The 26892-nt window shown below is 39.3% G+C and overlaps 1 protein-coding gene across 2 annotated transcripts in view; it reads left to right on the top strand.

Moving 5' to 3' along the window:
* Positions 1-26892, top strand: part of MAP7 (microtubule associated protein 7) — a 164175-nt gene continuing 137283 nt past the window's right edge. For both annotated transcript variants that reach the window (XM_081294620.1, XM_081294619.1), the window contains exon 1: positions 1-100. In XM_081294620.1, coding sequence (XP_081150746.1) covers positions 34-100 — 67 coding nt within the window. In that variant the 5' untranslated portion in view covers positions 1-33. The remainder of the gene's footprint in view (positions 101-26892) is intronic.

Below are 26892 nucleotides of genomic sequence, written 5' to 3'. Positions count from 1 at the left end.
GGAGCGGCTCTCTGAGCGCGTCATCGGAGCACCATGGCGGAGCTGGGAGCTGGCGGCGACGGTCACCGGGGCGGCGACGACGCTGCGCAGAGCGAAACAGGTGACTGAGCGGCAGGGACGGCCGGGGGGGCGGCAAGCGGGACCGGGGGGCTGGTGCGGGGCGCCGGTGGCACCCCCACCCGCGCGGCCGCGGCCCGGAACGGCCGTCCGGCCGAGCGCACTGCCCTCGCCCGCGGCCGCCGGCCCTGACGCCCCGCTCGACTTCCCCACAACAGGTGGAAGCCCGCCGGGCCGCGGGCGGGGAGCCGACGCGGGAAGGCCGCTCGACGCCCTCCCCGACGGGGAGATCGAAACCCCCTGACCTAAGAGGGCGCGGGGAAGTCCTCGGCCAGGTGCGGCGGGGCAGGAGCTGTTCCTGGGCGCGCCGGAGGGAGTCTCGACCCCTGGCGGGGCCGCAGAGCTGGAGCGCGCGGTGAGCGGCCGCCCGCTGCCCCGAGAGCGCAGTTCCCACCCGCGGGGCGAAGACAGAGGGCGCGCGGCGGGACCGTGGGGGCGGGTTTGCCGGCTCTGGGATAAGTCCACATGCGAGAGTCCTCAGAGTTCCTGCTTTTAGCCGGTGCTTGAAGCTAAAGTAAGAAAGAGCTTTGGCCGGGCCGCTCCGGATTTGGTCTGCGGCCTCGGTATTGAGGATCTCCTCCTCCCGCAGCCGCCACCGTCACCCATAGGGACAGGGAGGGGCACATAGTCCTGGGACAAGAAGCGAATCTTCCCACCAACTCTTCATAATACGAAGACGGCTTTTCCCCCTCGTGGTGTGTGTGTGTGTGTGTGTGTGTGTGTGTGTGTGTTCTTTTTCTTTCCTCTTGAAAAGACTACCTTGAAAAGCCTGTCCTCCCTCCTAGCTCCTCTTTTCTTCTATTCGTGGCCAGTCTGCTCTCTCTGTACCTTCTTACACTTAGGATGGGGGTGATGAGGTAGTTTCTTAAAAAGAGATTCAAACTGTACACTCCCCAGTTGCAAGCTACTCCCATACACTTATAATTGGAAACAATCATTGTCTAAATGTAAGAATCACCACCAACCCCCTAAGAGGTATACTTATTTTAACGTAACAGATCGTGAAAGCTTAAAATGCTTGCAAAGTATGTGTCTGCTATTGTAGGAAGAGTTTGCATGCTCTTGATTTACACCTTCAGCCAAAATACCTGAGGTTAAGACTGACAAGGTGGCATGAAATTGTTTACTTTTAAGTCATGCTACTTCCTGTGGGGTGGTTGATCTTGTGTTGATCTTTTTGAAAGATCGGTAGATCATTATTTTGATTTGGGTGGGGAAGAGATGCCTGTGTAATTGCTTTGGGGAACTTGATGTACTGGGCGCTGAAACTGGGTTCCCCCAAGCGAGGGCAGCAGAGAAGCCTCATGCTCAGTTGTGGACAGGTAATTGCGACTGCAACAAAATTGTTCTAGTGACTTAATATGCCTTGATTTATGCTAAAAAAATAAATTTTCTAGGATCTGCGTTGGAACTTGTTCAGACCTAAGTAAACTACAAACTAATATATTCAGTGCCTGAGCATGTTGAAGAATGAATTAGCCATGTTTCTTACAAATATACAAATCAATCATGTGCCAGTGAAATATTTTCTTAAGAATGAAATTAAGTTAGCTGTTATCTGCATCACAGAAAACAATTCTTCCACACCTTTGCCTAGAAATTTCAGTTTTGAAGGGATACATTTTTAAAAATATAGTCTTTTGGATAATTGTACTTTATAATTTAACAGAAAAACACATTTCTGGTCCAAATTTGTCCCAGACCTGGGTTACTATTAATGTTTTGAGTGCTCAGCAGTACCTGTGTTAACTGGTGCCAAAGATAGAAGATATAAAAGTACTTTTTGAATTTAGGTAACAGTGTTCTCAGAGAACAAGTGAGGTTTGCTTGAATTTTAACTTAAATTCTTCCATATATTTAAAATACATGACCTATATCTATTTTTCCCCCATGTACTGGGGATTAAACCCAGAATGCTTTGCCACTGAGCTACCTCCCCAGCTCTTTTTATTTTTTATTTTGAGACAGGGTCTCACTAAGTTGCTGAGGCTGACCTTGAACTTAGGATTCTCTTGCCTTGGCCTCCCAAGTGGCTGGGCTTACAGGTGTGTGCTACTGCAACCTGTCACATGACCTACATCTGAATATGGAATGTTAGAACTAACATTTCACGTTATGTACATACAGTTACTGCAAAGTCATATTTTATAAGTATGTATGTATATATTTTTAATGATCACTTTTTTTTTAAATCTTGAAAACGTGTCAGGGAAGGAAACCTCTTATCACATCAGGAGGTGAAAATGGCCACCTCAAATGGTAAAATTTCCTGAAGGATTCATTTTCTTTTTAGGTTGCATTATTTTGAGGTAGACTCTACACTTTTAGTTTGTGTGTCCCTGATAAAGACTGTAATCTAATTTTAGGGCACTTTAGGATCTTAACTTATTACAAAAGTAGTGTCTATAATGTGTTCAGAAGTATAGGTGTGTGAATATGCATATGTATATGTATATCAAAGATTAAAAATTGGTTGTGTACTATTTGAAGGTATTACATAAGTCCAACATTTAATAACATGTTTATATTATTTGTTTTCTATTTAAATATAATGATAACATTCTTTGTGATGAAAACTTATTTTTCTGAGGATGAACAATTCTTTAAGTGTACTATAATATTTTTCTTGTCAATAACCAAAGGTAAGCAAGAACTGAAATAAAATTGCCTTGAAAACAAGTTTGTTTTTTTTGTTTTTTTTTTTTTTTTTCACCACTAGAGGATGTCAAGTCCTTTTTCAGGCTATTATGTTGAGTCATCAATGAGATGGGTGATCACAAAACGATCCTGACTTTTTATATTTAACTTATGTTCAAGAACTGTATAAAGTGATTTTGCTGAACTAATTTCCCAATTTGATAACTTCTCCTAAAACTCTACTGAATTAAATGAAAACTTAAAGCTGCTTTTGATTAATTCATGATACCATCCTTTGATGTACATGAGAATTAGTTAATGCCTCTAATCTGTGAATTCTATTAATATTCCTTTGGGAGAAATGACTTAGAACCTAGAATTGGGCTTGTTTAATTCTCCTTAGTAAAACTGTGTGATGGGAAAATGTTTCCTTTGTGATCTTGATCACATCCCTTTGTTTAATTTTTCCAAATTAAAAGTGATCTTCAAGGTCTCACACTTAGCTCTAAGGGTCTAAATTAAATATCTGCAAATAAAAATGATAAAATAGGAGTTCAGACTGCAAGTTGATATTAAGCTCATTCCTTTTGAAATTCAGGACCTAAAAGCTGAGATGCTTCATTCAGGTGGCTGGATAGCTTTTCTGTTCTATGACCAGCTTTACCATTTGCTAAGTAGGAGGAAGTATTAATAGTAGATTAGACAGTCATGCTCACCATGCATTTATGTGCTATCATTAGTTAGGCATGTGTGTGAAACCTTAATTTACATTGATTGGCTTGTTCTCTGAAAAAAATTCTGACATCTTTGTCTTGAACCTAAAAAATAATCATTTGAGGAGTTATTTTTTAAAAACCCAAATTTCATTATGTTGATGTAAGAATTGAAAATATTGAGACTTAGAATAATTTGACCAAGATATGTATATCTTCTATATGTCAAGCAGGATGGGGGCTAGCAGGTCGATGGTCCTTGAATTTAGCAAAGAAGACAAAGTCTACAAAAAAGTAATTGCAGGTTATGAAGAGTTTAGTGGAGCAAGAATCACTTATGGCGATCATCAGGGAGCATCTTTGGGGGAATGGCACTTAAACTTTAAACATGGGCAAGTGATATATAAAGTTTGATGGAGGAAAGGGAGAAAAATAAAAATGCAGATGTGCAAAACAATAAAATGTTGGTATATGAACAAATGTCTAAAACCCAAAGTCTCAGAAGATCAATTAGAAATGATGGTACATGGAAGCCAAATAGTAGAAGGGCTAAAGGCCAAGCTGAGGTTGACACATAATTCTAAGGGAAGGGTAATCTATTAATGATCCTTGAGAATAACAAGTCTTGATTGAAGATTGGCTCAGCATGTAACTGTTCATGAATCTCAAAATCTTGATTAAGTATTCTGGCAAAAGAGCTCAGCTGTGCTTTTAACAAGAACAAAGTCCTTTCATCTGGGGAAGTTCTTCTCTTCTATTGGTTTCTGCTGCTTTGGGAGAGGTGTAAGTCGGGTGGTGAGCATGCTTTAGGAACATCTGCCCAGGAGACAGATAAGCCAGATCTTCTCTGGAGATCAGAGAAGTGTAGGTCTTCTACTTAGCTGATCCTCCTCCTTAAGAGTGCGCTGCAGACTAGAGGATGGACTGAAGAGAAGAATTCAGTGACCTACAGGCCAACTTTGAGGTTACTGGAGAAATCCAGTCAGGCGTTGGCATGGCAGGAGACATGGGAAGAGATTAATTCAGGATTCTGCTGAGGCATGTGCTAAAGGATCACAGGTAAAAAGGTAACATGAGATTAAGCTCCAAGTTGGAGTTTTGATCATTGATTTAAACTTGTCATTAACATAATAATGAGGAGAATCTGGTATTTGTGGGAGAAATGGAAAAGAGAAAACTGTTTTAGAAATGAAAATTTGTGGTATGAGAACAACCTGTAAATGTCCAAGACGGAAGTAGAAAATGGAGGTCAGGACTCTGGGGTTTCTTCCATGAGAGAGTAATTATTGAGGCCTTGTAGGGAGAGCTCTGGAAAAAAAAATGCTAAAGAGTAAGACCATAGTTAAAGGATAGGAGGAGGAAGAGCCAGTAGAGGTGGATGGAGGGGTGTGAGCAATGCGGGGTACCTGCTGAGAGAAAGACAAAGAGGTCAAGGGTTCAAAGATTGAATTTTCTATGAGCTGCTGGTGTGTTTACAGGTAGTCACTGATCTACCCCGCAAGAGGAATTTCGGTTGTCAGGTGTAAGAGTTGGTGCACCAGATTATGAGTGGGAAAGATTATAAACAGATTATAAATGGTGGGAAAGTAAAGATAGCCGAGTTTGATAGACCTTTCCATAAAATTTGCTGGTGAAAGGAAAAAATCCTTGAACAGGTGGGGAGATTTTCAGAAACTTTAAAATTTGCATACAGGATTTATTTATTGATTGAGTGATCGATTGATGCACAGTTCTTAGAGCATTGTTGACTTTGTAAAGTAACCACTACTATAATCAGGACCTGGAAGCCTTCTCTCTGGACCGCCCACTTGCCCTCACCTTTGCATTATTTCCCCTAACACCTGGCAGCCACTAAGATGCTTATGGCCTTTCTACTCTGGTTTTTTCAGAATGTCATAAAAGCGGAACCTATGCTTTGTTACATTTCGAGCCTGGATTTTTTTCTTTTCTTTTTTTTTTTTTTTTTTTTTTTTCCATTTAGCCTAATGCTTTTGAGATTCAAACATGCTACTGGGTGTATCCATAGTTTCCTGTTTCTCTATCGATGAGTAGTTCACCACAGTATGGAGGTCCCATGGTTTATCCCACCTGTTGAAGAACAGTGAGTTATTTCTGGGTTTTGGTGTTATGAATAGTACTGCTGTAAATATTTAAAGGGTTTTTTTTTGTATGAACATAGTTTTCTTTTGTATAAGGTAAATACCTCAACGTGGGCTTTAACTGTATAATAAGAAATTGCCAAACTTCCAGAGTGGCTGTACAGTTTTACATTTCTTTAAGCAGTGTATGTGAGTTCTAGTTGCACCAAATCCTTACCAACACATGTGTATTGTTGGTTTTGTTTTTCACTTTAGCCATTCCACCAAGTTTTTTCAGTTATGCAGTGTAATTATCTCAAAGTGAAATAGTACCTGTTTGGCACTCAACAACCCTCGCTGTTGTTGGAGTGAGAACAGGTATGATTGGGAGAACCTGGAAGTAGTGTTGTCCCAGATCCCAGGTATAATATGGAGTTGTTTGTTTTTATTTGTATTTTGTGGTGCTGGGGAAGGAATCCAGGGCCTCGCCCACACTAGGCAAGCACTCTACCACCCAACTACATCCCCAGCCCTGGAGTTTTTATTTGGCTGTATTGGTTCTTGATTCTCCCTGTCTCTTGATCCTCCTACTATTTAGTTCCTGTGGAGTCTGTGTTCTGAAATGGATTCTGAACAGAAGTACCATCATGAAGCATGTCCATGCCCATTCCCCTTCCCTTATTATATGTCAGCCTTCAAGTCCTTGTAGAGGGGCTCTCCAAGATCTGGAAATAACTTATTTTAATATATATATGTATATATTTGTTGTTAGAAAGCTGGAAATATTTGTCATATAACTTTTGTGATCTTGGTTATTAATTCCTTGTGGAATAATGTATATTGTCAAACTGAAGTTCTCAGTTACTGAAGTTTATTTAGAGTACTTTGTAATAATTTTGCTAGTCTGTTTCTGGACCTTTAACTCCTCATGATGGGCTGGGTTCTGTGTACTGAATATGTATGTATGGTGTTGAAGTTCATTCTTTTTTCCAGTTTTAGAGTTTATCTTAATCTCCAATGGTAGTGGTTTCTACCTCTTCACTCAATTCTTGCAATGAATGCTCTTAGTTATAATTGTTTACACATTTAAGTGGCATTTGGGTTTTTCTTTATTCATTAAATGTTGTTTTCATTAGTATCTGAAAAATAGTTGAAAAAGAATCTATAAGCTAGGCTGGATGGCACACACCTGTGATCCTTATGATTTGGAGCACACCTGTGATCCCTGAGATTTGGAAGGCTGAGGCAGGAGAATCACAAGTTCAAAGCCAGCCTCTGCATTTTAGGAAGGCCCTAGCTAATTTAACAAGACCCTATCTCAAAAAGGGCTGGTGATGTGGCTCAGTTTGTTAAAAACCCATGGGTTTAATCCCTGATACAAAAAATATATGTGTGTATATATAAAATTTTCTTATTGGATGCCCCTTTTATCAGTGCTGCCTCCCTCATGCTATGCAAGCTCTCTACCACTGATCTACACTGCCACCCCACCACTTTGAATTTTTATTTGGAGAGTAATATATTTTGATAGCAGAAATTAACTACATAAGAGAGAATTAACTACATTGGGTGGTTCCTCCTTGATGTTCCTACAGAAATAATTGAAGGCATTGTGAGAAAACATCCAGGAGAGTTGAACAGACAGCACAGATGGGCTGAGGAACTAAAACTAACTTGGAGAAGTGCATTTGCCACATGTGAACTTCTTTGCAAGAGTTGTTTGTAAATTCTGTGTTCAAGATTTAAGATTTGGTATCTCACATTTTTTTAATGTTTGTTTTTTAAGTTTTATTTATTTGCAAAAACCTCCTTTCTGGAGTTGGCTTTTTGGTAAAGAGAAGCATCCTTGGCTATGGTAGAGCCTCTAAAGTATAAATGTAGACCCCCAACACTCTGTTGAATATAGAAAAGAAGCTAGGATAAGTCTAGGATAAGTCTAAATTTCAAGATGAAATTCTAGGGAGAAGCCCTTCCTTTAGTGTCCCCACACCCCGATACCTGTCCTGTTGAGTGGCAGTAGCAGGCATAATTGGCTCTACAGTGTGTCCTTGTGGCAGAAAGCTTGGCAGCTTACCAAGACTTCAGGCCTCTGGTTCTCTGAAGCTCCTGAGCCAAGTCTTCTGTGTAGCAGACAGGGAAGACAAAACCTGGTTGCTTGCTTCCTGCCTCCTGCTGAATTGGTTTGTATTCATGGTAGATGCTCTAAATTAGCACAGTGACACACTTAACTACAGGCCTGGTGAGTTCATTTAAATACAGCTTGCTCCTTGGCCATAGGTTACTTTGTTGCAACAATTATTGAGATCATGTGTTGTAGCATTGTTGGTTCAGATCATTGGTTCTCAGTCTTGGCAGCAAGTTAAAGTCACCTGGGAGCCTTTTAAATCTAGCAAAAGACCAGGCGTGCCCTAGGCAATTATCAAGAATCTTGAGGGTAGGAGCCAGGTGGCAGTGGGTTTAAAACTCCCCAGGTGATTCCTGTATGCTGGCAGTGTTCAGAACTGGTTTTGATCCATATCCTATTTTGTGCTGTTCCATTTGACCATCTTGGTGGGTTTGGCTGGTGTCAAGCATACTTTCTCATGGAAATCACGTGGAAAACCGTTAACAACTATTGCCCTGCATCTAAGTGAGTTTACTCAATTTCTTATTTTGCTGCAAAAATTTTTAAGGAAATGTAGGTATGAATATAGGCTTAAGTCCACTCAGTAGCCAAATACACACACACACACACACACACACACACACACACACACACACATACATATTTATGTCTTCATATATGAATATGGGAAGTTAGACAAAATATAAAAGCGACTTCTTTTCTGCTTTGCTTAGGATTTCACTGCCTTTACCTTCTGACCCCTCAAAACAAGGAAAGGTTGATTTGGGGTAGATTATATTTTGCAGAAAACTATATGCTTTCACAGATATTTTCCTGGTGACCCCTGACCTCCATGGTCCCTGGTTCTGGAGTGCTGCCCTTGTTTCATTTGTCATCTATACATAGTTGACATCATATGACCTCAATGCTACCATCCTGTCCTTCCCACTGTGTGACTAAGTACTAGTACCCTTTAGGCTAAACTTTCCTTCCCCCTCGATCTCTTCATGAGATTCTGCTTTCTCCAGGCTCAGTGGGTAACCTTGCTCTTTTCACTTTGCATTTTTGTCTCAGCAGAATTATTCATACAGCTTCAAATATCACTTTTAATTAGTATCTGATTCAATTCATAGAAGTATCTAGATACACCTTTGAGTTGCATTTGTGTCTGCATGTGAGCTTTTTTGGTGCCATTGTTGTGATTTGAAGCTTTTTCAGTGAGGGCTAACCTTCGGTAGCACGATTTCCTCTTTGTTTCCCCTCCTTGTAGCAAGTGTGTGCATAATCTTAAAATCCAGGACCAAAATGAAAAGGGCAGTATGGGTGTTAGATGGGACTGACATCAGAAAGAGAGTATCTTTCATTTCTCCTTGTGATGATGCTGAAACAATATGAGTGAAGCCATAAGGCCTCGTGCTTAAAACTAAGACTACTCAATTGAGAATATTACTAATTACTCTTTTGCCCAAGAATGGTAGGGCCTGACTCCTTGGGTTCCAGTCTCAGCCCTGCCACTTACTACTTGTGGTCATCTTGGGCATTCTACTGAACCATTCTCTTCTTCGTGTCTTCCTTTTTAAAATGAGGTTATCGATAATAGTCTCGGAGGGATTAAATGAGTTAATACTTTGTAAGTATTTAGAACACTCAATGACACAGCATAAGCACAAAGTGTTTGTTATGATTATCAAGGATTAGTACGGCAGCATGGCAAAGATGGGCATACCCTAGCATGCTTTTTTCTCCCTTAAGCAAATTTTTATTCATAATGGTAAGCTCTCCATAATGAGGGCATCAGAATGTAATGCTGATTCAGACCTAATTGTATAGCTGTGTGATCTCACTGTCACGGGCTGGGTGCAGGTATAAAATGTGTCATCAAAGCACACAGGATGGTGCTTTTCACCTGTCAACATGTTGTGCAAAATGCTTCAGTAGAAGATTGCTGCGTACAGGCCTGTGAGATGCCTAAATTATGTTATGTCATGGAATTAAGCATCCATATGAACCTTTCTTGGGCTATTTTCATTTCATTTTATGGGATACAAAATTTTATTACTCTATCTTGCTTCTAAATTTTAAGTTCTTTCCTAAAATATTGTTGCTGTAGAAGTTATTTTTCCATAAAGACAGCCTTCCATTCCCTTTAATCTGTGAAGCTGGACTTCCCAGGCCCAAAATACATTTTGACTTAAAAGTCACATTGAATGTTTCTCTGTAAGGAAAACAGGAAGCATGTACAGCTTGCCTTCCGCAAGCCTTTCCTGAGGAGGCAATTTGGGTTTCTTTAAAGTACTAATATGAAATGGAAAATACCAATGAGAAGTCTTACTTATTAAAGCTACCAATTTTTGAAGAAACTTAAATCACACAAGCATATCCTGGGTGTGGTGTGTGGGCATGTGTGTGAGAGAGACATTTCTCCCTAAGATTGCTGTCTTCAACTTATAATTTAGGCTATACACACACACACACACACACACACACACACACACACACATATATATGTTTTAAATTTAATAACTTAACTGCAAATGTGTCACTTTTTCAGATGACATCTGGATTTAGATTCAAAAGAAGAATGCCTTCAGATTGTCTTTATGTGCACACTAGTCACTGTGGTAATTGACTAAGCAAATAGGCTTTGTGCCACTACTGAAATATTAAAATTTCTATCATCATTATTCTGTAAAATTAAAATAAATTATTGCAAATAAATTGATAACTTGTTATATACTGATACACTTAACACTAAGAATAAATCCAGAAACTTCTTTTGTAATAGTGGCACTTCCCACCTCGTGACCTTCTTGTGAAGATGCTTGCTCTGTGAATATATGTAAAGGTAGATGCAGACACTTTGGACTGTATAAGCCACAAATAGTATTAGGAACAGAAGTAGAAGAGATGGCTCTTCCATTGAAAGAAAACATTCAAATAAGTGGGAGATGGAGCTATTTTTAGTCTAGGAGACCTATGAGATTCAAATGCCTTTGGCCAGCAAAACCCTATAATCTTATAATCCAGTGAAGCCTCACAAGGGAGAACTCGTTTAGCATTTCAGATTCAATCCATGATAGACCAGCTGTGCCTAAAGTCAGATTTGAAGATGTCATTTTAATATATTTACAAATCAACCAGGTCCAACATTTATCAGCTACTCACTGAGAAGAGCATGGGGAAAGGGAATAGTCTCAACCGTCTACTGACTTGTGCAACATAGAATCTAAACCTTTAATGTGATTAGAGCCACGTATCATTGTGAAAGCATTGCAGGATTTATTAGTGGCAACCACAATATACAGACTTCAAAAAGGTTTTGGAAGAGAGAAGGGGTATGTACAAAATACCAGACGGAGGGGCAAAAGGCTATTGTAAATCCCACAAGTGTTTCAGAAATAGGACGCATTGTGGAGTTCAGACACCTGTGAGCTGTGAGTTGTGAAGTAGGTAAAGAGGACTTTTTGCTTATAAAATACATTGTTGTTTTCTCTTATAGATGTACCTATATGGAAACATGTTCATGGAACTGTTTGCAGTGATGTTATTATTTTGTAAAGCAAATAGCTTTGGATTGTATAAACTTTTTGTTTGTAAACAAGGCTGTTTCCCAGTGATCTGGATAAAGTCTCTCTGGCTGCTAAAGGGACTTGAATCATCTTTTTTCAGGGACTTGTGGATGGGTGTCTTCCTCCCTGCCCTGGTAGAAATGAGGACAAGGTAGTAGTACTATGGCCACCAAAAATTTAAGGGAAAAGAAATTTTTATTTTAATTTTGATTCCTTCACTGCAATATTGCATATGTCTGGAACAACTTTTTTTTTTTTTAACATTTAACAGTGGGAGTGTATACCATTTTGCTTTTGATAAAAGGTATCATCTGTTTAGGATGTTTTAGGAAGTCTGACAAAAGGCTCCTTTGTCACTCTAATGCTTATTCACCTATCTAAAGATCACGTGGATTATAATAAACCAATAAAAATTTATGGAAAAGTAAAATTCACCTGGAAATGTACTTGGATCATAGATGTGAAAATTGAAGGGGGTTTTAGAGATTTAGGTGCCCCTCAGGGCTCTCAACCCGTTCATCCTTCTGAAATGTTATTTCTTTTTGTACAGAACCTCCTAAAATCTCCTTTTTCTGTATTTTTATTGGTCTGTTGTAATTGTACCTAATGGTGAGATTTGTTACATATTTATACATGTATAAAACATTAACAATATAATTTGACTAATGTCATTTCACAGTATTTTCCCTTTTGCTTCCCTCCTTCCTCCCCTGGTCCCTTACCTCTGTTCTACTAATAGCCCTTCAGTTTTCACAATGTCTTCCCCACCTTTCTTTTCCTTTTTCCTCTCTAGCTTATACATATGAGAGAGAACATACGACCTTGACCTTTTGATTTTGGGTTATTTTGCTTAACATCATGTTCTCAAGTTCCATTCATTTTCCTGCAAATTACATAATTTCTTTCTTTATGGCTGAATAAAAATACATTGCGCATGTATACCACAGTTTCTTTATCCATTCATCCAATGATGGACACTAGGCTGTTTCCATATTTTGGCTATTGTGAATTGTGCTGCTATAATCATGTATCGCTAGAGTTTGATGACATTAATTCTTCAAAATAAATACTAAAGGAGTGGTATAGCTGGATCATATGGTAGTTCCATGCTTAGTCTTTTGAGGAACCCCCATACTGATTTCCATGATGGTTGTATTAATTTACAAATCCTACCAGCAGTGTAAGAGTGTTTCTTTTTCTCCACATCCTCTCTAGCATGTATTATTATTTGTTTTCCTGATGACTGCCATTCTGACTCATATGAGATAAAATCTCAGTGTAGTTTTGGTTTACATTTCCCTAATTGCTAATGATGTTGAGTATTTTTTCATATATTTATTGGCTATTTGCTCCTTCTTTTGAGAAGTGTTTAGTTTATTTGTCTATTTGTTATTTGATGTTATTTGGGTGTTTTTTTTTGGTGTGTTTTTGTGTGTGTGTGTGTGTGTGTGTGTTCTTTATATGTTCTAGATATTAATCCTCTGTCAGAAGAGTAGCAAAGACTTTCTCCCATTCTGAAGATTCTCTCTTCACATTCTTAATTGTTTCCTTTGCTATGCAAAAGTTTTTTTAATTTGATGCCACCCTGTATATTAACTCTTGGCATTTATTTCCTGAGCTTTAGGAATCTAATGAGAAAGTCATTGCCTGTGCCTAGATGTTGGAATATTGAAATTATGTTTTCTTCTAGAAATTGCATAGTTTCTGGTCTAGTAATTCCTAGATCTTTGATCCATTTTGAGTTGATTTTTGTGCAGGGTGATAAGAATGTAGTCTCACTCTTTTACATATGGATGTCCGGTTTTCCCAATATCATTTTTTTAAAACAAAAAAACTGTCTTTTCTCTAATGTGTGTGCTTTTGTCACCTTCGTCAAGGATCAAAAGACTGTATCTATTCGAATTTGTGTTTATCTTATATTCTAGATCATTGGTCTGTGTATCTGTTTTTATGCCAGTATCATGTAGATTTTGTTGTTATAGCTCTGTAGTTTAATTTGAAGTCAGCTATCATGATGCCTGCAGCATTGCTTTTTTAGGCTTAGAATTTCTTTGGCTATTCTTTTTTTATTTGGTTTTTATTTTAATTAGGTATTTATGACAGCAGAATGCATTTTGATTCATTGTACACAATCACAGCACAACTTTTCATCTCTCTGATTGTACATGATGTAATATCACACCATATGTGCAGTCATACATGTACCTAGGATAATAATGTCCATCTCATTCCACCATCTTTCCTGACCCCATACCAATTCCCTCCTCCCGCTTTGCTTAATCAAAGTTCCTCCATTTTTCCCATGCCCTCCTGCCCCATTGTGGATCAGCATCCACTTACCAGAGAGAACATTCGGCCTTTGGTTTTTTGGGATTGGCTTACTTCACTTAGCATGATCTCTTCCCCACCTTTCTTTCCCTTTTTCCTCTCTAGCTTATACATATGAGAGAGAACATATGACCCTTGACCTTTTGATTTTGGCTTATTTTGCTTAACATCATGTTCTCAAGTTCCATCCATTTACCTGCAAATGCCATAATTTTATTCTCTTTTAGTGCTGAATAATATTCCATTGTGTATATATATCAGTTTCTTTATCCATTCGTCTATTGAAGGGCATCTAGGTTGCTTCCACAATTTAGCTATTGTGAATTGAGCTGCTATAAATATTGATGTGGCTGCTATATTATAGTATGCTGATTTTGAGTCCTTTGGGTATAGACTGAAGAATGGGATAACTGAGTCAAATGGTGGTTCCATTCCAAGTTTTCTAAGGAATCTCCATACTGCTTTCCAGATTGGTTGTACAAATTTGCAGTCCCACTGGCAATGTATGAGTGTGCTTCCCCCGCCCCCTCCCATTCTTACCAACACTTACTGTATTCTTGACAGCTGCCATTCTGACTGAAGTAAGATCAAATCTTAGAGTAATTTTGATTTGCATTTCTCTAGTTACTAGACATGTTGAACATTTTTTCATATATTTGTCGACTAATTGTGTATCTTCTGAGAAGTATTTGTTTAGCTCCTTAGCCCATTTATTGGTTGGGTTGTTTTTTTGTTTTGTTTTGTTTTGTTTTTTTTGGTGTTAAGTTTTTTAAGTTCTTTATACATCCTGGAGATTAGTGCTCAGTCTGACATGCATGTGGCAAAAATTTGCTCCCCAAATGTAGGTTCTCTCTTCACTTCATTGATCCTTTCCTTTGTTGATAAGAAGCTTTTTAGTTTGAATCCATCTCATTTACTAATTCTTGATTTTGTTTCTTGCCCTTTAGGAACCTTGTTAAGAAGTCAGGGCCTCTTTTATTCTTCCAAGTGGATTTTAGGACTGTTTTTTTCTAGTAGAACCTTTAAAATATTGATGACTTTAGGTCAGTCAAGCCTAAGAGAATATGTATTTATCAACAAAACAAAACACTTACTGGGTTGTTAGTGGTAACTACTTCTTGGAAATTAATGTTTCTTTTTTAAAAAGCAATTATTGATGTATTAGGAGCCTTTTTTTGTTTTACAGTTATAATTTTTTAAGAAAGCTCTAGGCTTGCTATTGAATCCTAATATCTTGTATCTTATCTGCATAATTAACTTATGGCTTTTGGTGTTCTGGTAGGTTGCTGAGAATTATAGTTGTTGACAATTCTCAGTGTTGTTTTCACTGAATGAAAATAGACCAAACCTCAAACTCACTTGGCATGATTATATAACTGGGCATTTCTATTAGACCCTTTCTTCCTCTAGGTTGATTTCAGAACTATACTGGAGAATTGTGATATGTTTTTCTTTTTTCAGAATTGGTTCCAGTCAACAAATAAGCCAACACACACACACACACACACACACACACACACACACAGAGTTTAGTACCTAAAAACTTCATATGCTCTTTATCTTTTTATGAAAACTATGTTATACCCAACACTCTCCCTATCCCCCAAATTCTATACTTGTTTAATTGATACAGTGGGGTTACTTCATAGTAACAGAGTAGGGTATATATATATATATTTTTTAAAAAAATCAATCTGTACTTTCTATATTGTCTAATGTTGAGATAACCAGACTACTGAGTTCCTATAATGATAACAAGGATTTACATGATAACACTTTTAAGCTCACCAATATTGCATTCTAAATGGAAGATCATTAGTGAAAATAAAGAGAGATTTAATAGGTCTGGTCTGAGATGTCCTGACCTCTGTTTATGAACATTATTTAAAAGCATTACATATTGGAAAAATATCTAAATAGTATCAGTCCAACTCAGTGAAGATTTTGATCATTGACATGTAAACCTTTGGCTTTTGAATGGGATCTTTTCACTCTGTGTTGACCTGAATGTGGGATGTAATGAACATTTACAATCAGTTGACTTTAAGTAAAAGAGATTCCCCTGGATAATGTTGGTGGGCCTGATCCACTCAGTTGAAGGCCTTAAGAGCAAAACCTGAGATTTCTAGGAAAAGGAATTCTGCCTCAGGGCTACAGCATAGAAGCCCTGCCTGAGTTTCCAGTCTGCTGACTCCTACCTTCATAGATTTCAGGCTTGCCTTTCACCACAGTTGCAGCCACAGTAATTCCTTAAAACAGATCTCTCTCTCTCTCTCTCTCTCTCTCTCTCTCTCTCTCTATATATATATATATATATATATATATATATATATAATGTAATCTTATCAATATTGAATTCTCAGTGGAAAATCATAAAGGGGACTTAATATTTCTGGTCTGAGATTTCCTCACCTCAGTAGTATGAACATTACTCTAAGAGCATTACAGTATTGGAAAACTATCTGAGTAATTAGTAAGATTGATGAGTAGTAAGTAGTGTGTGTATTTCTATTTTGAAACAGTTACACTATTCTGTTTCTCTGAAGATGGCTGATTGACATACCCTCAAAAAATCAGCAGTGTCCCCCTAGATTTATGCAAATTATTTTAATTATTTCTTAGGAGAGAAATCTAATTTTTAAAGTAAAAACAGCATACTAAAGCTTCTTCAGTTAAAAAAGACCTTAACAGTTGTCTGTTTTAATTTTAGGAAGTTTTAGGGGAAAGAATTGGGAAGAGTGATAAAGTATCGAAGATTGAGGTTGAGGAAAAATCTCAGTACTTCTGAATTGAATGTTGAGTACATTGTTCTTGACTTGTCCAAGTCCTCTGACCAAAGACTTACAGCTGTCCCTATCCTTAAAATGCCCATAAACTAATAAACCGAATTGGTTTGCTCTTCACTCCTAAACCTTTAGACCTCCTCTCCCAAGTCACATAGCCACAGTGATCCACCCATAGTAAATTGTCACATTGAGGGAAACACTATATATATTGCTCATTTCTTCAGGTTTTCATAAGGTATGGGTGAGCAGAGAATGGGGAGCAGGGGTTCTTCCAGGTACTGACTTTGGTAATATGAAAATATGAACCACTCCTAACTAGAACATAGTGAATGTCCATCGCAATATTTGTTATTTGAGGGCAAAACCTCTGGAGTCATCAATGGAATGAGTAAAACAGTACAACTCCAAAGTTGTCTGCAAAATGAAGCCATGGGAGGTTCATTTTTTTTACATATAGGTGCAGCAGGCTGGAGATGTAGCTCAGAGGTAGAGTGCTTACCTAGCATGTATGAGGCCTTGGGTTTGATCACCAGCACCTCCAAAAATTCTTAGGTAGGTACAGAGTTCAGTGACAACAACGAAAGTGCTTGTTTGGTTCTCCATCGCTCTTGTCCATTTCCAAATGGTTCCATAACTCAGGTTTCCATTCCCATCAAGTCCTAGAATCACAGGATCAGAAGAGGCTCAGGAGCTCTAAAAACCCAACCATACACAGAGTACTCATCCCACATCAGTATCCCAGATCAGCCTTTGTGCATGGCTGTCTGCAGTGACATTCTAGTGACTTCCAGCCACTGGGTCTAGTTCTGTCTTCCAGAACTGCATTAAAAATAGAAATTCTTCCATATGTTAACATTTTAATTCAGTTGTCATTTTTTCAGAGGAAATGCATCTTTTCAAATGATCCTCTTCTGCTGTAGCTTAGAATATTTATGGTAAGACCTAGGTTGCTCCTTTCTGTGCAAGTTCTCATTTCTCTCCCCCTCCCCATTTCTCATCCCATTTGAAGTAATATGTTCAAAACCATGTGATATAAGGAGCAGGAAGTTGCCCTCTGTGCTGGGTGTCTGTTGTTGTACCCATGATACTACACGGATGTTAACTGCCTCATCATGCTGATGGGCTTATTGTCCAAGCATCATCCTCCCTTTTTTTCTGCTGTAGCTTGTAGGTCTTTGTTTTGTACCTGTACAATTGAACTTTTTAATTTTAGTTGTAAAGAGATGTTCATATGTATTCCCAATTAATTTATTTAGATGTGGCCCATTATTTAGGTATTTTGAGTTCATTTTGAATGTAACTCTGTCCATCTGAGCTTTTTTTTTTTATCTGCAGAGGTAAAGTCCTTGTATGAATCTTTAATAAAAGCATTAATCATCTTCTCTTGCCTTTGCCCACTTTTCCAGCTTTTACCAGACCATTGCTGGAATTTGGTGTCCACATCCAACGCTCCGAAAAATGTGTTGTATTATGTGAGGGTGCCTGTTAATAGTCAAATGAGTAATTCTCACTGCTGATTTTGCCATTTGTCCCACAACTACCACCTGCAATCCTTTTCCCCATTGGGACAAAGTAGTTATGAAATTGGTTTCTCCCTCTCTCTCCCCACCCCTCTCCCTTTAGAGGGGAACTTCTAGGGATTGAATCCAGGGGTGATCTACCACTAAGCTACATTCCCAGCCCTTTTTATTTTTTGAGACAGGGTCTCACTAAATTGGTGAGGCTGTCCTCAAACTTGTTGTCCTCCTGCCTCAACCTTAAAAGTCTCTGGGATTATAAGCATGTGCCACCATGCCCAGCCTGGTTTCTCTGTCTTAGGTATTCCTTCTTTCTTCTAGTCTATTTTGGCCTGTTGGGATGAACACCCTTCAATGACCCCCCCCCCCACCACCACTGCCTTTGTTTGGTGGAAGAACATTATACAGCTTTCCTGCTGCCTTTTCCCTGATATGCATCTTCTCTGACATCCTTGACATGATTTAACCACCCCTAAAGCAAGACAAGGAACTGCTGTTTCTTATTTTCTTTCTAATGTTGTAGCTCAACAGTAAAGTTAAATTAAATACTTATCTTAATCATAAACCATTGATGAATCAAGTAATTTTTAGAAATACAGTTGGAGCATCTGTGTAAATCATCTCTTGAGAACTGCAATTGATTTCTTTGCCTCAGTTGAAATCTGTAAAATTGAGTTTGTAGCCTAAAACTGGTCAGTATTAGAGGAGAAGGCCTTCTATGCACATTTTAACTTTTGTCAAGGAATCCAGAAGTCCATGTAATATAAGTAAGATATTTTCAATGAGAGTAATAATGAACAACAGGGCCGAGGAGCGTTCTGACATGTGCTGCTGGCTAAATTAGTGTGACATTTCCTAATATTCCCAACTTACCTCATAACAATGTTTAGGAAAGGATTTAAAGAAAGCTTAGAATTCACACCTTACAACATAGAGTGTTTATGGTAGAGCAAACGTGGGAAAATGTAGTCTGTTGACACTGTGAAGTACTTAATATGCAGTGAAGATTTATAGAAATGTTATAAAAGACTCTGCAGGGACCTTGTACTTGGCTGATAGCTTTGCCACTACTGGTATAGTATTTACTGTTTTTCTTAAAAGCCTGTTAACAAAAGGTGTTCAAATAAAGGAGATCAAAGCAAACCTATCGTTTAGCATTTCTTTGTGCCTCTAGAGTTGTGCTAACACTGTAAGGTGGCGGAGTGTTGTGCCTTTATCCCCACAGAAGCCATCACTCTAGCAGACCCTGAGCAAGCTCTTTTTAACTGAGAACCAGCTGGGGCGCTGTATTCTTCAGGGGTGGTTTGATTCTGTGTCAATCTGCCCTGGTTTTGTCATTTTCAAACCACAGAAGGTTTTTCAGTTCCATTAACATGTGGTTTCCTAGACTCCTGTTAGAAGTAAATTGCATCTTACCTGGGGGAGATGCATCAAATATTTAAAAGAAGAGTGGAGTCCAGTAGTTTTGGAGAATAAGACACCTCCTGTAATGTAGAAATGTAGAAAAGAATTTGACACTCATGGATGCTACTGTAAATTAAATTAATTTATACATATCTAGAACTTATAATTTATCAATGACAGCCACTCAATCCAATAGTAATAATTTCTGTTTTCAGCTACAGTCTTTGAATAGTTCAAATCGTGTTCACTCCCCTTTCACTATGTTTTTGTAAAGCTCACTAGGCTTTTTTTTTTTTTTAATTGGTACATTCTAGCCGTACATAAGGATGGGATTTGTTGCTATATATTCGAACATTTATACAATATAACAATATAATTTGGCCAATTTCACTCCCCAACACTTACCCCCTTGCTCTCCTTTACCCTCCCTCTGAGCCCTTCTACTGATCTTCCTTTGATTTTCATTAGATCTCTGTGCCCCACTTTTCTTCTTGTTTTTCCTCTCTAGCTTCCATATATGAGAGAAAACATGACCCTTGACCTGAGTTTGGCATATTTTGCCAAACATAATGGTCTCAAGTTCCATCCATTTTCCTGCAAATGACATAATTTACTTTTTTATGGTTGAATAAAACTCAATTGTGTATATATACCACATTTTCTTTATTCATTCATCCACTGATGGACAACTAGACTGGTTCTGTAGTTTAGCCATTGTGAATTGTGCATGCATACATCACTGTAGTAAGATGACTTTAATTCTTCAGGACAAACATCGAAGAGTGGTATAGCTGGGTCATGTGGTGGTTCCATGCCTCTCACTAGACTTTTAGAAAGAAAAATTTTAGGTGTGTGTCTCACTGGTTAGGCAGATTTCTTGGATTCAGTTGTAAGCTATGCTGTTTTAGAATTTTATGGTCTTAACATAAAAGCCTAGGAAGCATAAATGTGTACAGAAGCCCAACCATGTGTGTATATGCATGTGCTTGCACGTGTTTAGTCTTTTATGTAACATTGCAACAGCTAGGCTCAGGTCATGGACTTGCTTCTCCTAAATATCAGCAAGTCTGACTCTGTTTTGTCTTCACTTGCCTCACAGGTTGGAGCTGGGCCAGAGGAGCCAGCCAATCAGCCAGAGTAGGAAGACAAAGAGTCTTAAATTCATTATGGACTGAGGGGGTGGAGAGAGCAGTTGTTCAAGGGCCTACTGTCTTACTCATAGTAGTTAAGTGGTACCATTTTTATCTTTGGATGTGAGTATGGTTTGTGATTATTTTTCAAGCATTTTTTTTCTCAATATGAAGCTAGTCTGATTGTAAAATCCAACCTTTTGCACTAGGCAGAGTCTCATTTCTCTCAAGTTCATATAAAATCTTCACTAATACATCATTTATTATTTTGACAATTCAAACAGGACAGTTGCAAAACTTACTGCCTGTTGGAGATCTATATGCCCTATTTCCCCATGGGGACTGAATCAAAATTGTGTGTCTGCAGGTGACATACGAGGACAGTTATGTCAGATATGATTGAAAATGTTTCAGTGTGGGGAAGAGTCAGGATTCAGAGTAGTAATTATTTTACTTTGGGGGAAATTCAAAGATCTCGCTATTTCTCTTTCCATATTTGCCTTGATTTGGATCAAAGTATAAAAGGAAAAGGAAGTTGGAAAAAGATGGTAGCGCTGTGCCCCTGCAGGGATCAAACCTCACAGTATTCCTGGAATTGTATAAGAGCAAAGTCCTATATCCATAAGTTTGAACATTTAGGAAGGTAATCTCAAAGGTATTTTTGTCTCAAATGAAGAGAAACATTTGCACTTCATGAGTAGGAAAAGAAACCATTATTATTTGAAGTCGAGCTGTTTGCTTCCCTGTGACTGGCCACAGCTGTGGCTGTGATCTAACTAGTTGTTGGAGTTGGGATTCACAAGGCTGCAGTACAGAAGCGTCTTGAGTTGACTGTAAGCAGCCCTAGATGTCATTATGCTGGTGACCCAGCCGATTGACTTTAACCTTTCTGAGCCAGGTTTCCCGCCTGCCATGTGATAACTCCTCTCAGGCCTGTTGTGACTATCAGAGGTAATATTTCCAGTGCACCTAGCTGTCATCTGATGTCAGGCTGAGCGTGTCCTGGTGGATGGGTTGCTGCTGTGTTCTTTGTCTTTGCCTCACATTGCCTGGTGGGTTAGTGATAACTTTTGGCCTCTTTTTGTCAGGCTTTCATTTTCCTCAGTAAATAGTTTGTTATTTGTTTTTGGTACTCAGAATTGAATCCAGGGGCACTTCACCACTGAGCCACATCCCCAGTCCTTTTTAATTTTTGAGACAGAGTCTCACTGAGTTGCTGGAGCTGGTCCTGAATTTGGGATCCTCTTGCCTTAGCCTCTCAAGTCACTAGGATTGCAGGTATGCACTACGATGTCTGGCTCTCCAGTAAATGGTTTTAAAATAACTTGTAGTATTATAAAGAAAATAAGAAACAGCCATCGTGGTGATCTTCACACTTTGATACTAATCAAATTTGTCCTTGAAGTGCTGGGGATGTTGCTTATTGGTAGAACACTTTTCTAGCAGGCACAAGGTCCTGGGTTCCATCCCCAATACCATCAACACACACACACACACACACACACACACACACACACACACACACTCTTTGAGCATTCAGCTTCAGCTTTGTGACTGAAGGACTCTCCACTGAACCAGATAGAGAAGGTGAAGCATTAATCCCCTCTGGAAGGGGATGACTCATTTCTGGTCTTCTGTGGGGTCTTCTGTGTTCTGTGATCTTGTTTCCTGGACACCTTTGTCCCACTGGAAACCCTGTCTGCAGCATAGAGGTCTCCTTGGTGAAATTTGTCGTCTTCTGTAGACAAGCTATATTACAGGTGGCTTTTGCTTTGGCATTGTTCATGTCCCATAAAATACTGGAGACCATCTAGGCCCACCTTTTGAAATTAACGGGATTTACATCTTCTGCAGAAGTCATTTTATTCAGGAATGATGGCACAGGCCTGTTATCCCAGCTACTCAGGAGGCAGGAGGATTCCAAGTATAATCTAGTGAAATTCTGTCTCAAAATAAAAATTTTAAAAAGAGCTGGGGATATAGCCAAAGCCAGAACCCTTCTGGGTTCAATTCTTGATAATCCCCCTCCTTCACAACCCCCCCCCCCCAGCAAAACACACACAGACATACATACAGTCATTTGCAAACTCAGGGTCTCATGTGTAATAGACAAGTGCTCTTCCACTGAGCTAACACCCCCAACCTCTCTCACTTTTCCTTCCTTCCTTCCTTCTTTCTTCCTTTCTTCCTTCCTTCCCTCCCTTTCTTTCCTTTCTTTCTTTTCTTTCTCAGTAATGGAGATTGAACCCAGAGATGCTTTACCATGAGCTACATTCCCAGCCCTTTTTATTTTCAGTTGCTGAGGCTTGCCTTGAACTTATGATCCTCCTGTCTCAGCTTTCCCAGTCACTGAGGTCACAGGCATGTGCCACCACTCACTTTGCTTTTTTAAAGGCACTCTTAGGAAGAGCTTTAAATTTCTTCCTAGAATGCCTCATAGATTGTTATCTCATTTTTATATTTGGAAGGTAGAGGGAAGGATTCCTATTTCTTCAGCTTTTCTTCTTTAATATTTTTGTTAAACTTCAGTAGAGGCGGTCTTTGTTAGATGTTAGAACAGCTCTAGAGTTATTTGGAAGCTGTTAGTGTTATTTTGGGTGAACAGTACTTCTTAATGAAATTTGTCATTTGCTTAAGACATAGACTTCATTTCTTCTACCAATACATAGTTAAAGTTATGCTTACCTTGTGTGCGAGGGCTTGGTGGTTTGTTTTTCTCTTGCTAGTGTATGTACTGACCTGACTGAAAAAAATAAAAGTGGATTTGAAAATATTTTTATTTCACAAATGTGTGCATGATATTGTCATATATTATACTTATGTTTATTGATCATCTGATTAAAGAAAAATAAATAGGAAATAACAAATAATCTCTAATTTAGGAAAAATTTACCAATAACAAAAAAATTATAGGCTTACATTAAACTTAACAATGTGTATCTATTGTTTATTTCATAAATAAGATCTTGAATATTTCATGTATGCATCCTCCATTTCTTTACATCTACACAGAAATTGGTGTGGGGTCTAGGATTCTAATATGTAGGCCAAACATTTGTCTTAAAGGAGCAGTACTGACTAGGAAGAAGGTGGTTCAAATTTATAATTCCAGACTTGCTGCCAGCTAGCATTTGACCTGGGCAAGGAATTTCACTTCATGGATCTCTGCCTCTTTGCATGTAAAATAATGCTAATTCATTTGCTTTCTCACACCCAATCAGCTTTGAAATTCCATTCTATTTTATGACGAAGATCTATTGCACAGATTAACAAGATTTTAAGTAAATTTTCTATCTGAAATCTCCTACATTTCTCCACAGATATAAACATACATTAATCTAGTTGACTCCTCCAGCCTTTGGGGGAAGTTTCTGAAGATTTATTTTTTTAAAGCATGGATTTGTTAAATGTTTAGTACATCCCCAGGACTGGGCTGGGCAACGTGAGTAGATAAAATCATAGAAGTATATTTTCTGTAGAAGAACATATAGAAAAGCATGGAAATGTTGATGGTTGACCTGGAAATACCTTGAAAATAATTACAAAGCAACAAATGGACTAGTTGCAGGTATTTTATAAAACAGAATAGCAGTTGATTATTTATTAAGCACTTGTTACTGCTGGCATTCCACTCATTTAATCCTCACTCCGACTCCACAAGGTAAATGTCATCACCCAGTTTTACAAAGAAAATTGAGGCATGGAGAGGAGTGAAATGAATTCTCCAGAGTTACTGTTCCCCACAAAAGATTTAGAGAGAATGTTTAACTTAGAATCCCTGGGATGGTCCTCAGATATGGGAGTTCAAGTACTGAGAAACAGTAGGAGAAGAGTTCTGCGGAGGGTGGGGGGGGGATTAATTTCTACTTTCTAGGCAGACTCAATATTTTAAAATATCTTTATTTATTTATTTTTTATGTGGTGCTGAGTATCAAACCCAGTACTTCACAATTGCAAGGCAAGTGCTCTGCCGCTTAGCTATAACCCCAGCCCCTAGGCAGACTCAATTTTAAGGCAATAATAAAAACCTTTTTTTCCCTCAATTTGGCAATTGATACTTATTGTAAATTGATAGTGGCAAATTATCATAAATTTATTTTTGTTTTACATATAGCATGAATTTGAAACAGCTTAGAAATGGGGAGTCTTAAAGTGAGAAAGCTTATTTCAAAAGACAGCAATAATCACATGATTGTGTGCTCTGGAGCAAACAGTTCAAAAGAGCAGAAATTGGGTCAAGTGTTGGGAATTGCCCTGCACCTGGGGGTGCTTGCCAGGGCAGTGGGATTGTGGGAATGTGCTGGGAGACGTAGTGGCCGCTTTCCCTTCTTTGGTGGATTCTCATTCCTCACCTGTCCTTGCAGCTTGGCTTGCAGTTGGAGTGCTCTGTCCTGTGGTTTCCAGTGCTGCACTCTATTTTGTGGGAATAGGCACAATTCTCCCTCAGCTGTCTTCATGGAGGGTCTCAGGAGCGTGGCTCTGATGGTCTCTGTGACAGGTGCTGCCAAACCCGTGTTTGTATAGGCTCCCGGGTGTTATGAAAGTGAGCCAGCAGCCTGGGTACCGTTCGTGCCTTCCTGCTTCCAGGGATTTGTGTACATCATATGACAGGCCACCTGGCCCAGAACAGAAGAAAAAGCCGACCTGCCTCAGGCCCCACTCTCCTTTCTGAAGAGTCCTGCTGGCTGCTGCTTGTGCAAGCGAAACACTTTCTCCTCCCATCCTGCCGCTTAGCTCCCAGGCTGAGAGGAAGAGGGAGCTGCCCAACGGCCTCCCACTGGAACCCTCTGCTGGTGAGTTCCTAGGACATCACATCCCTCAGGCAGCAGGAGATGTGGCGGCTCCTGGCCTTCCTAGATTAGGGCATGTCAGGGTTGTCAGGGCAACTGCTTGCGGCAGTCAGTGTGTCATCTTTCCCCTCTTTGCTGTGTGCTGCTGGATATTTCACTGTGCAGTAGCAGGAAGAAGATTGGGAAAGTGCCGCAGCAGGAAGAAGCTGGGATCTGATTGAACAGGTTGGGCAGTGGAGGGAGGCATCTGAGCCTGCATGTCTTGGTCAGGGCTTTTCTGGAAAGGATGTGTGTGTATGTGCATGTGTGAGTGTGTGTATTCACCACTGTGTGTGCCTGTGGGGGGAGTAAGTGGGAGGGGGCTGCTGCTAGGTGAAGGGGAACTGCGGGGCCTCAGTTGCCAAGGGGCTGGTAGTATCTGTCAGCTGTTTGCACACTGTTTACCCATAGGGGATCTATTACAAGTGCTCAAATGAACCGGCAGCTTAGGAACTAGTAGTTTCCTGGGAGCTGCAATTACATGAGCATATATTTTTAATATAATAATTAAAAAACAAGTAGCAGCGGTATGCCTGGATCAGCTACAGCTCTCCGACAAGAGAGGCTGAAGAAGACCAATGCAAGGCCAATTCCCCTTGGTTTATTCACCATTAATGAGGAAGATGAACAGCAAAAGAATGGAAATTCCAGAAGACCGAAAGGTATGCATTAGCCCTGCCCTTTGGTCGGAGCTGGATCCAGCCCTGTTTCCACACTGCTTATAGCACATTTTACAAACTGTATTCATAGTGTCTGCTCTGGGGAGCGCTTGTGACCTCCTAGCACAGCTTGCTGCTGCTATTTCACATCCCACAGGGCTGTGTATGCATGACTTGGAAACAGATTTTGCAGATTTGGTAGATTTAAGTTCAGCTACCTTTTAACCAGAGCTGCTTTCTTGAACTAAACATCTTTAATTTTTATGCATCTACTTAAACAGTGGTCGATGACTCTCTCCTCATCAGGAGCAGGTAATATGAGTTAAAGTTTAAATGAATCTCCCCACATGCTTTAGATGCATTAAGCAATTTGTTTCATGAAGTTTCTCCTTAATAAGAGATGGGTTAAAGTGACAAGAGTGCAGCCTTTCCATGGCCAGAGGGTGCAGATGTTGCTGGGTTTTCTATTCTGAAATACTGGTGAAAGGAAGGTAAGCAAACATCAAGGGTGACTACAGAGGGCAAAGCTGGTGAAGTTTTATGACCTTTAATAATAACTCTGCTGCTGAGCAGTTGTACAGTGGTAGAAACGTGGTGGGTACAGAAAACAGAGGTCTGAGTCTTGTGTTGTTTTTATATTTCTCCTAATGGCAAAATATAGCTTCAGCTGGCTGGGCTTCTGAGTCCTGTGTACCGCACCATATGAAGCATTGTCTCATGGCCACTCTCCCAGGGCTATAATTATCAGTCAGAGATGCAACCTCATGCATTTTTGAAGAAGGGCTTTAAGGTTTACATTTTAAGTTTTCCAGCATCCTAATTCTTGCAACCCTTTCCCCCCCAAATACATAAGCTGTTCTCTTAAGCAGATGGTTTATCGGTTTTATTTATTGTTTTCATGTGATAGTTAAGATTTAGCTTGCATTAAAATTATCCTGTCACTGACATATCAAATTTTCTTTGGCATGATACAGAGAGCTAGCATGGGCATATACAGATACTTAACTACAAATCTATTATG

The sequence above is a fragment of the Spermophilus citellus genome (assembly GCF_964194105.1).
Source record: "Spermophilus citellus genome assembly, chromosome: 5".
Taxonomy (NCBI): Eukaryota; Metazoa; Chordata; class Mammalia; order Rodentia; family Sciuridae; genus Spermophilus; species Spermophilus citellus.
Note: the sequence above shows the minus strand (reverse complement) of the source record. Positions and strands in the feature narration are given on the sequence as shown.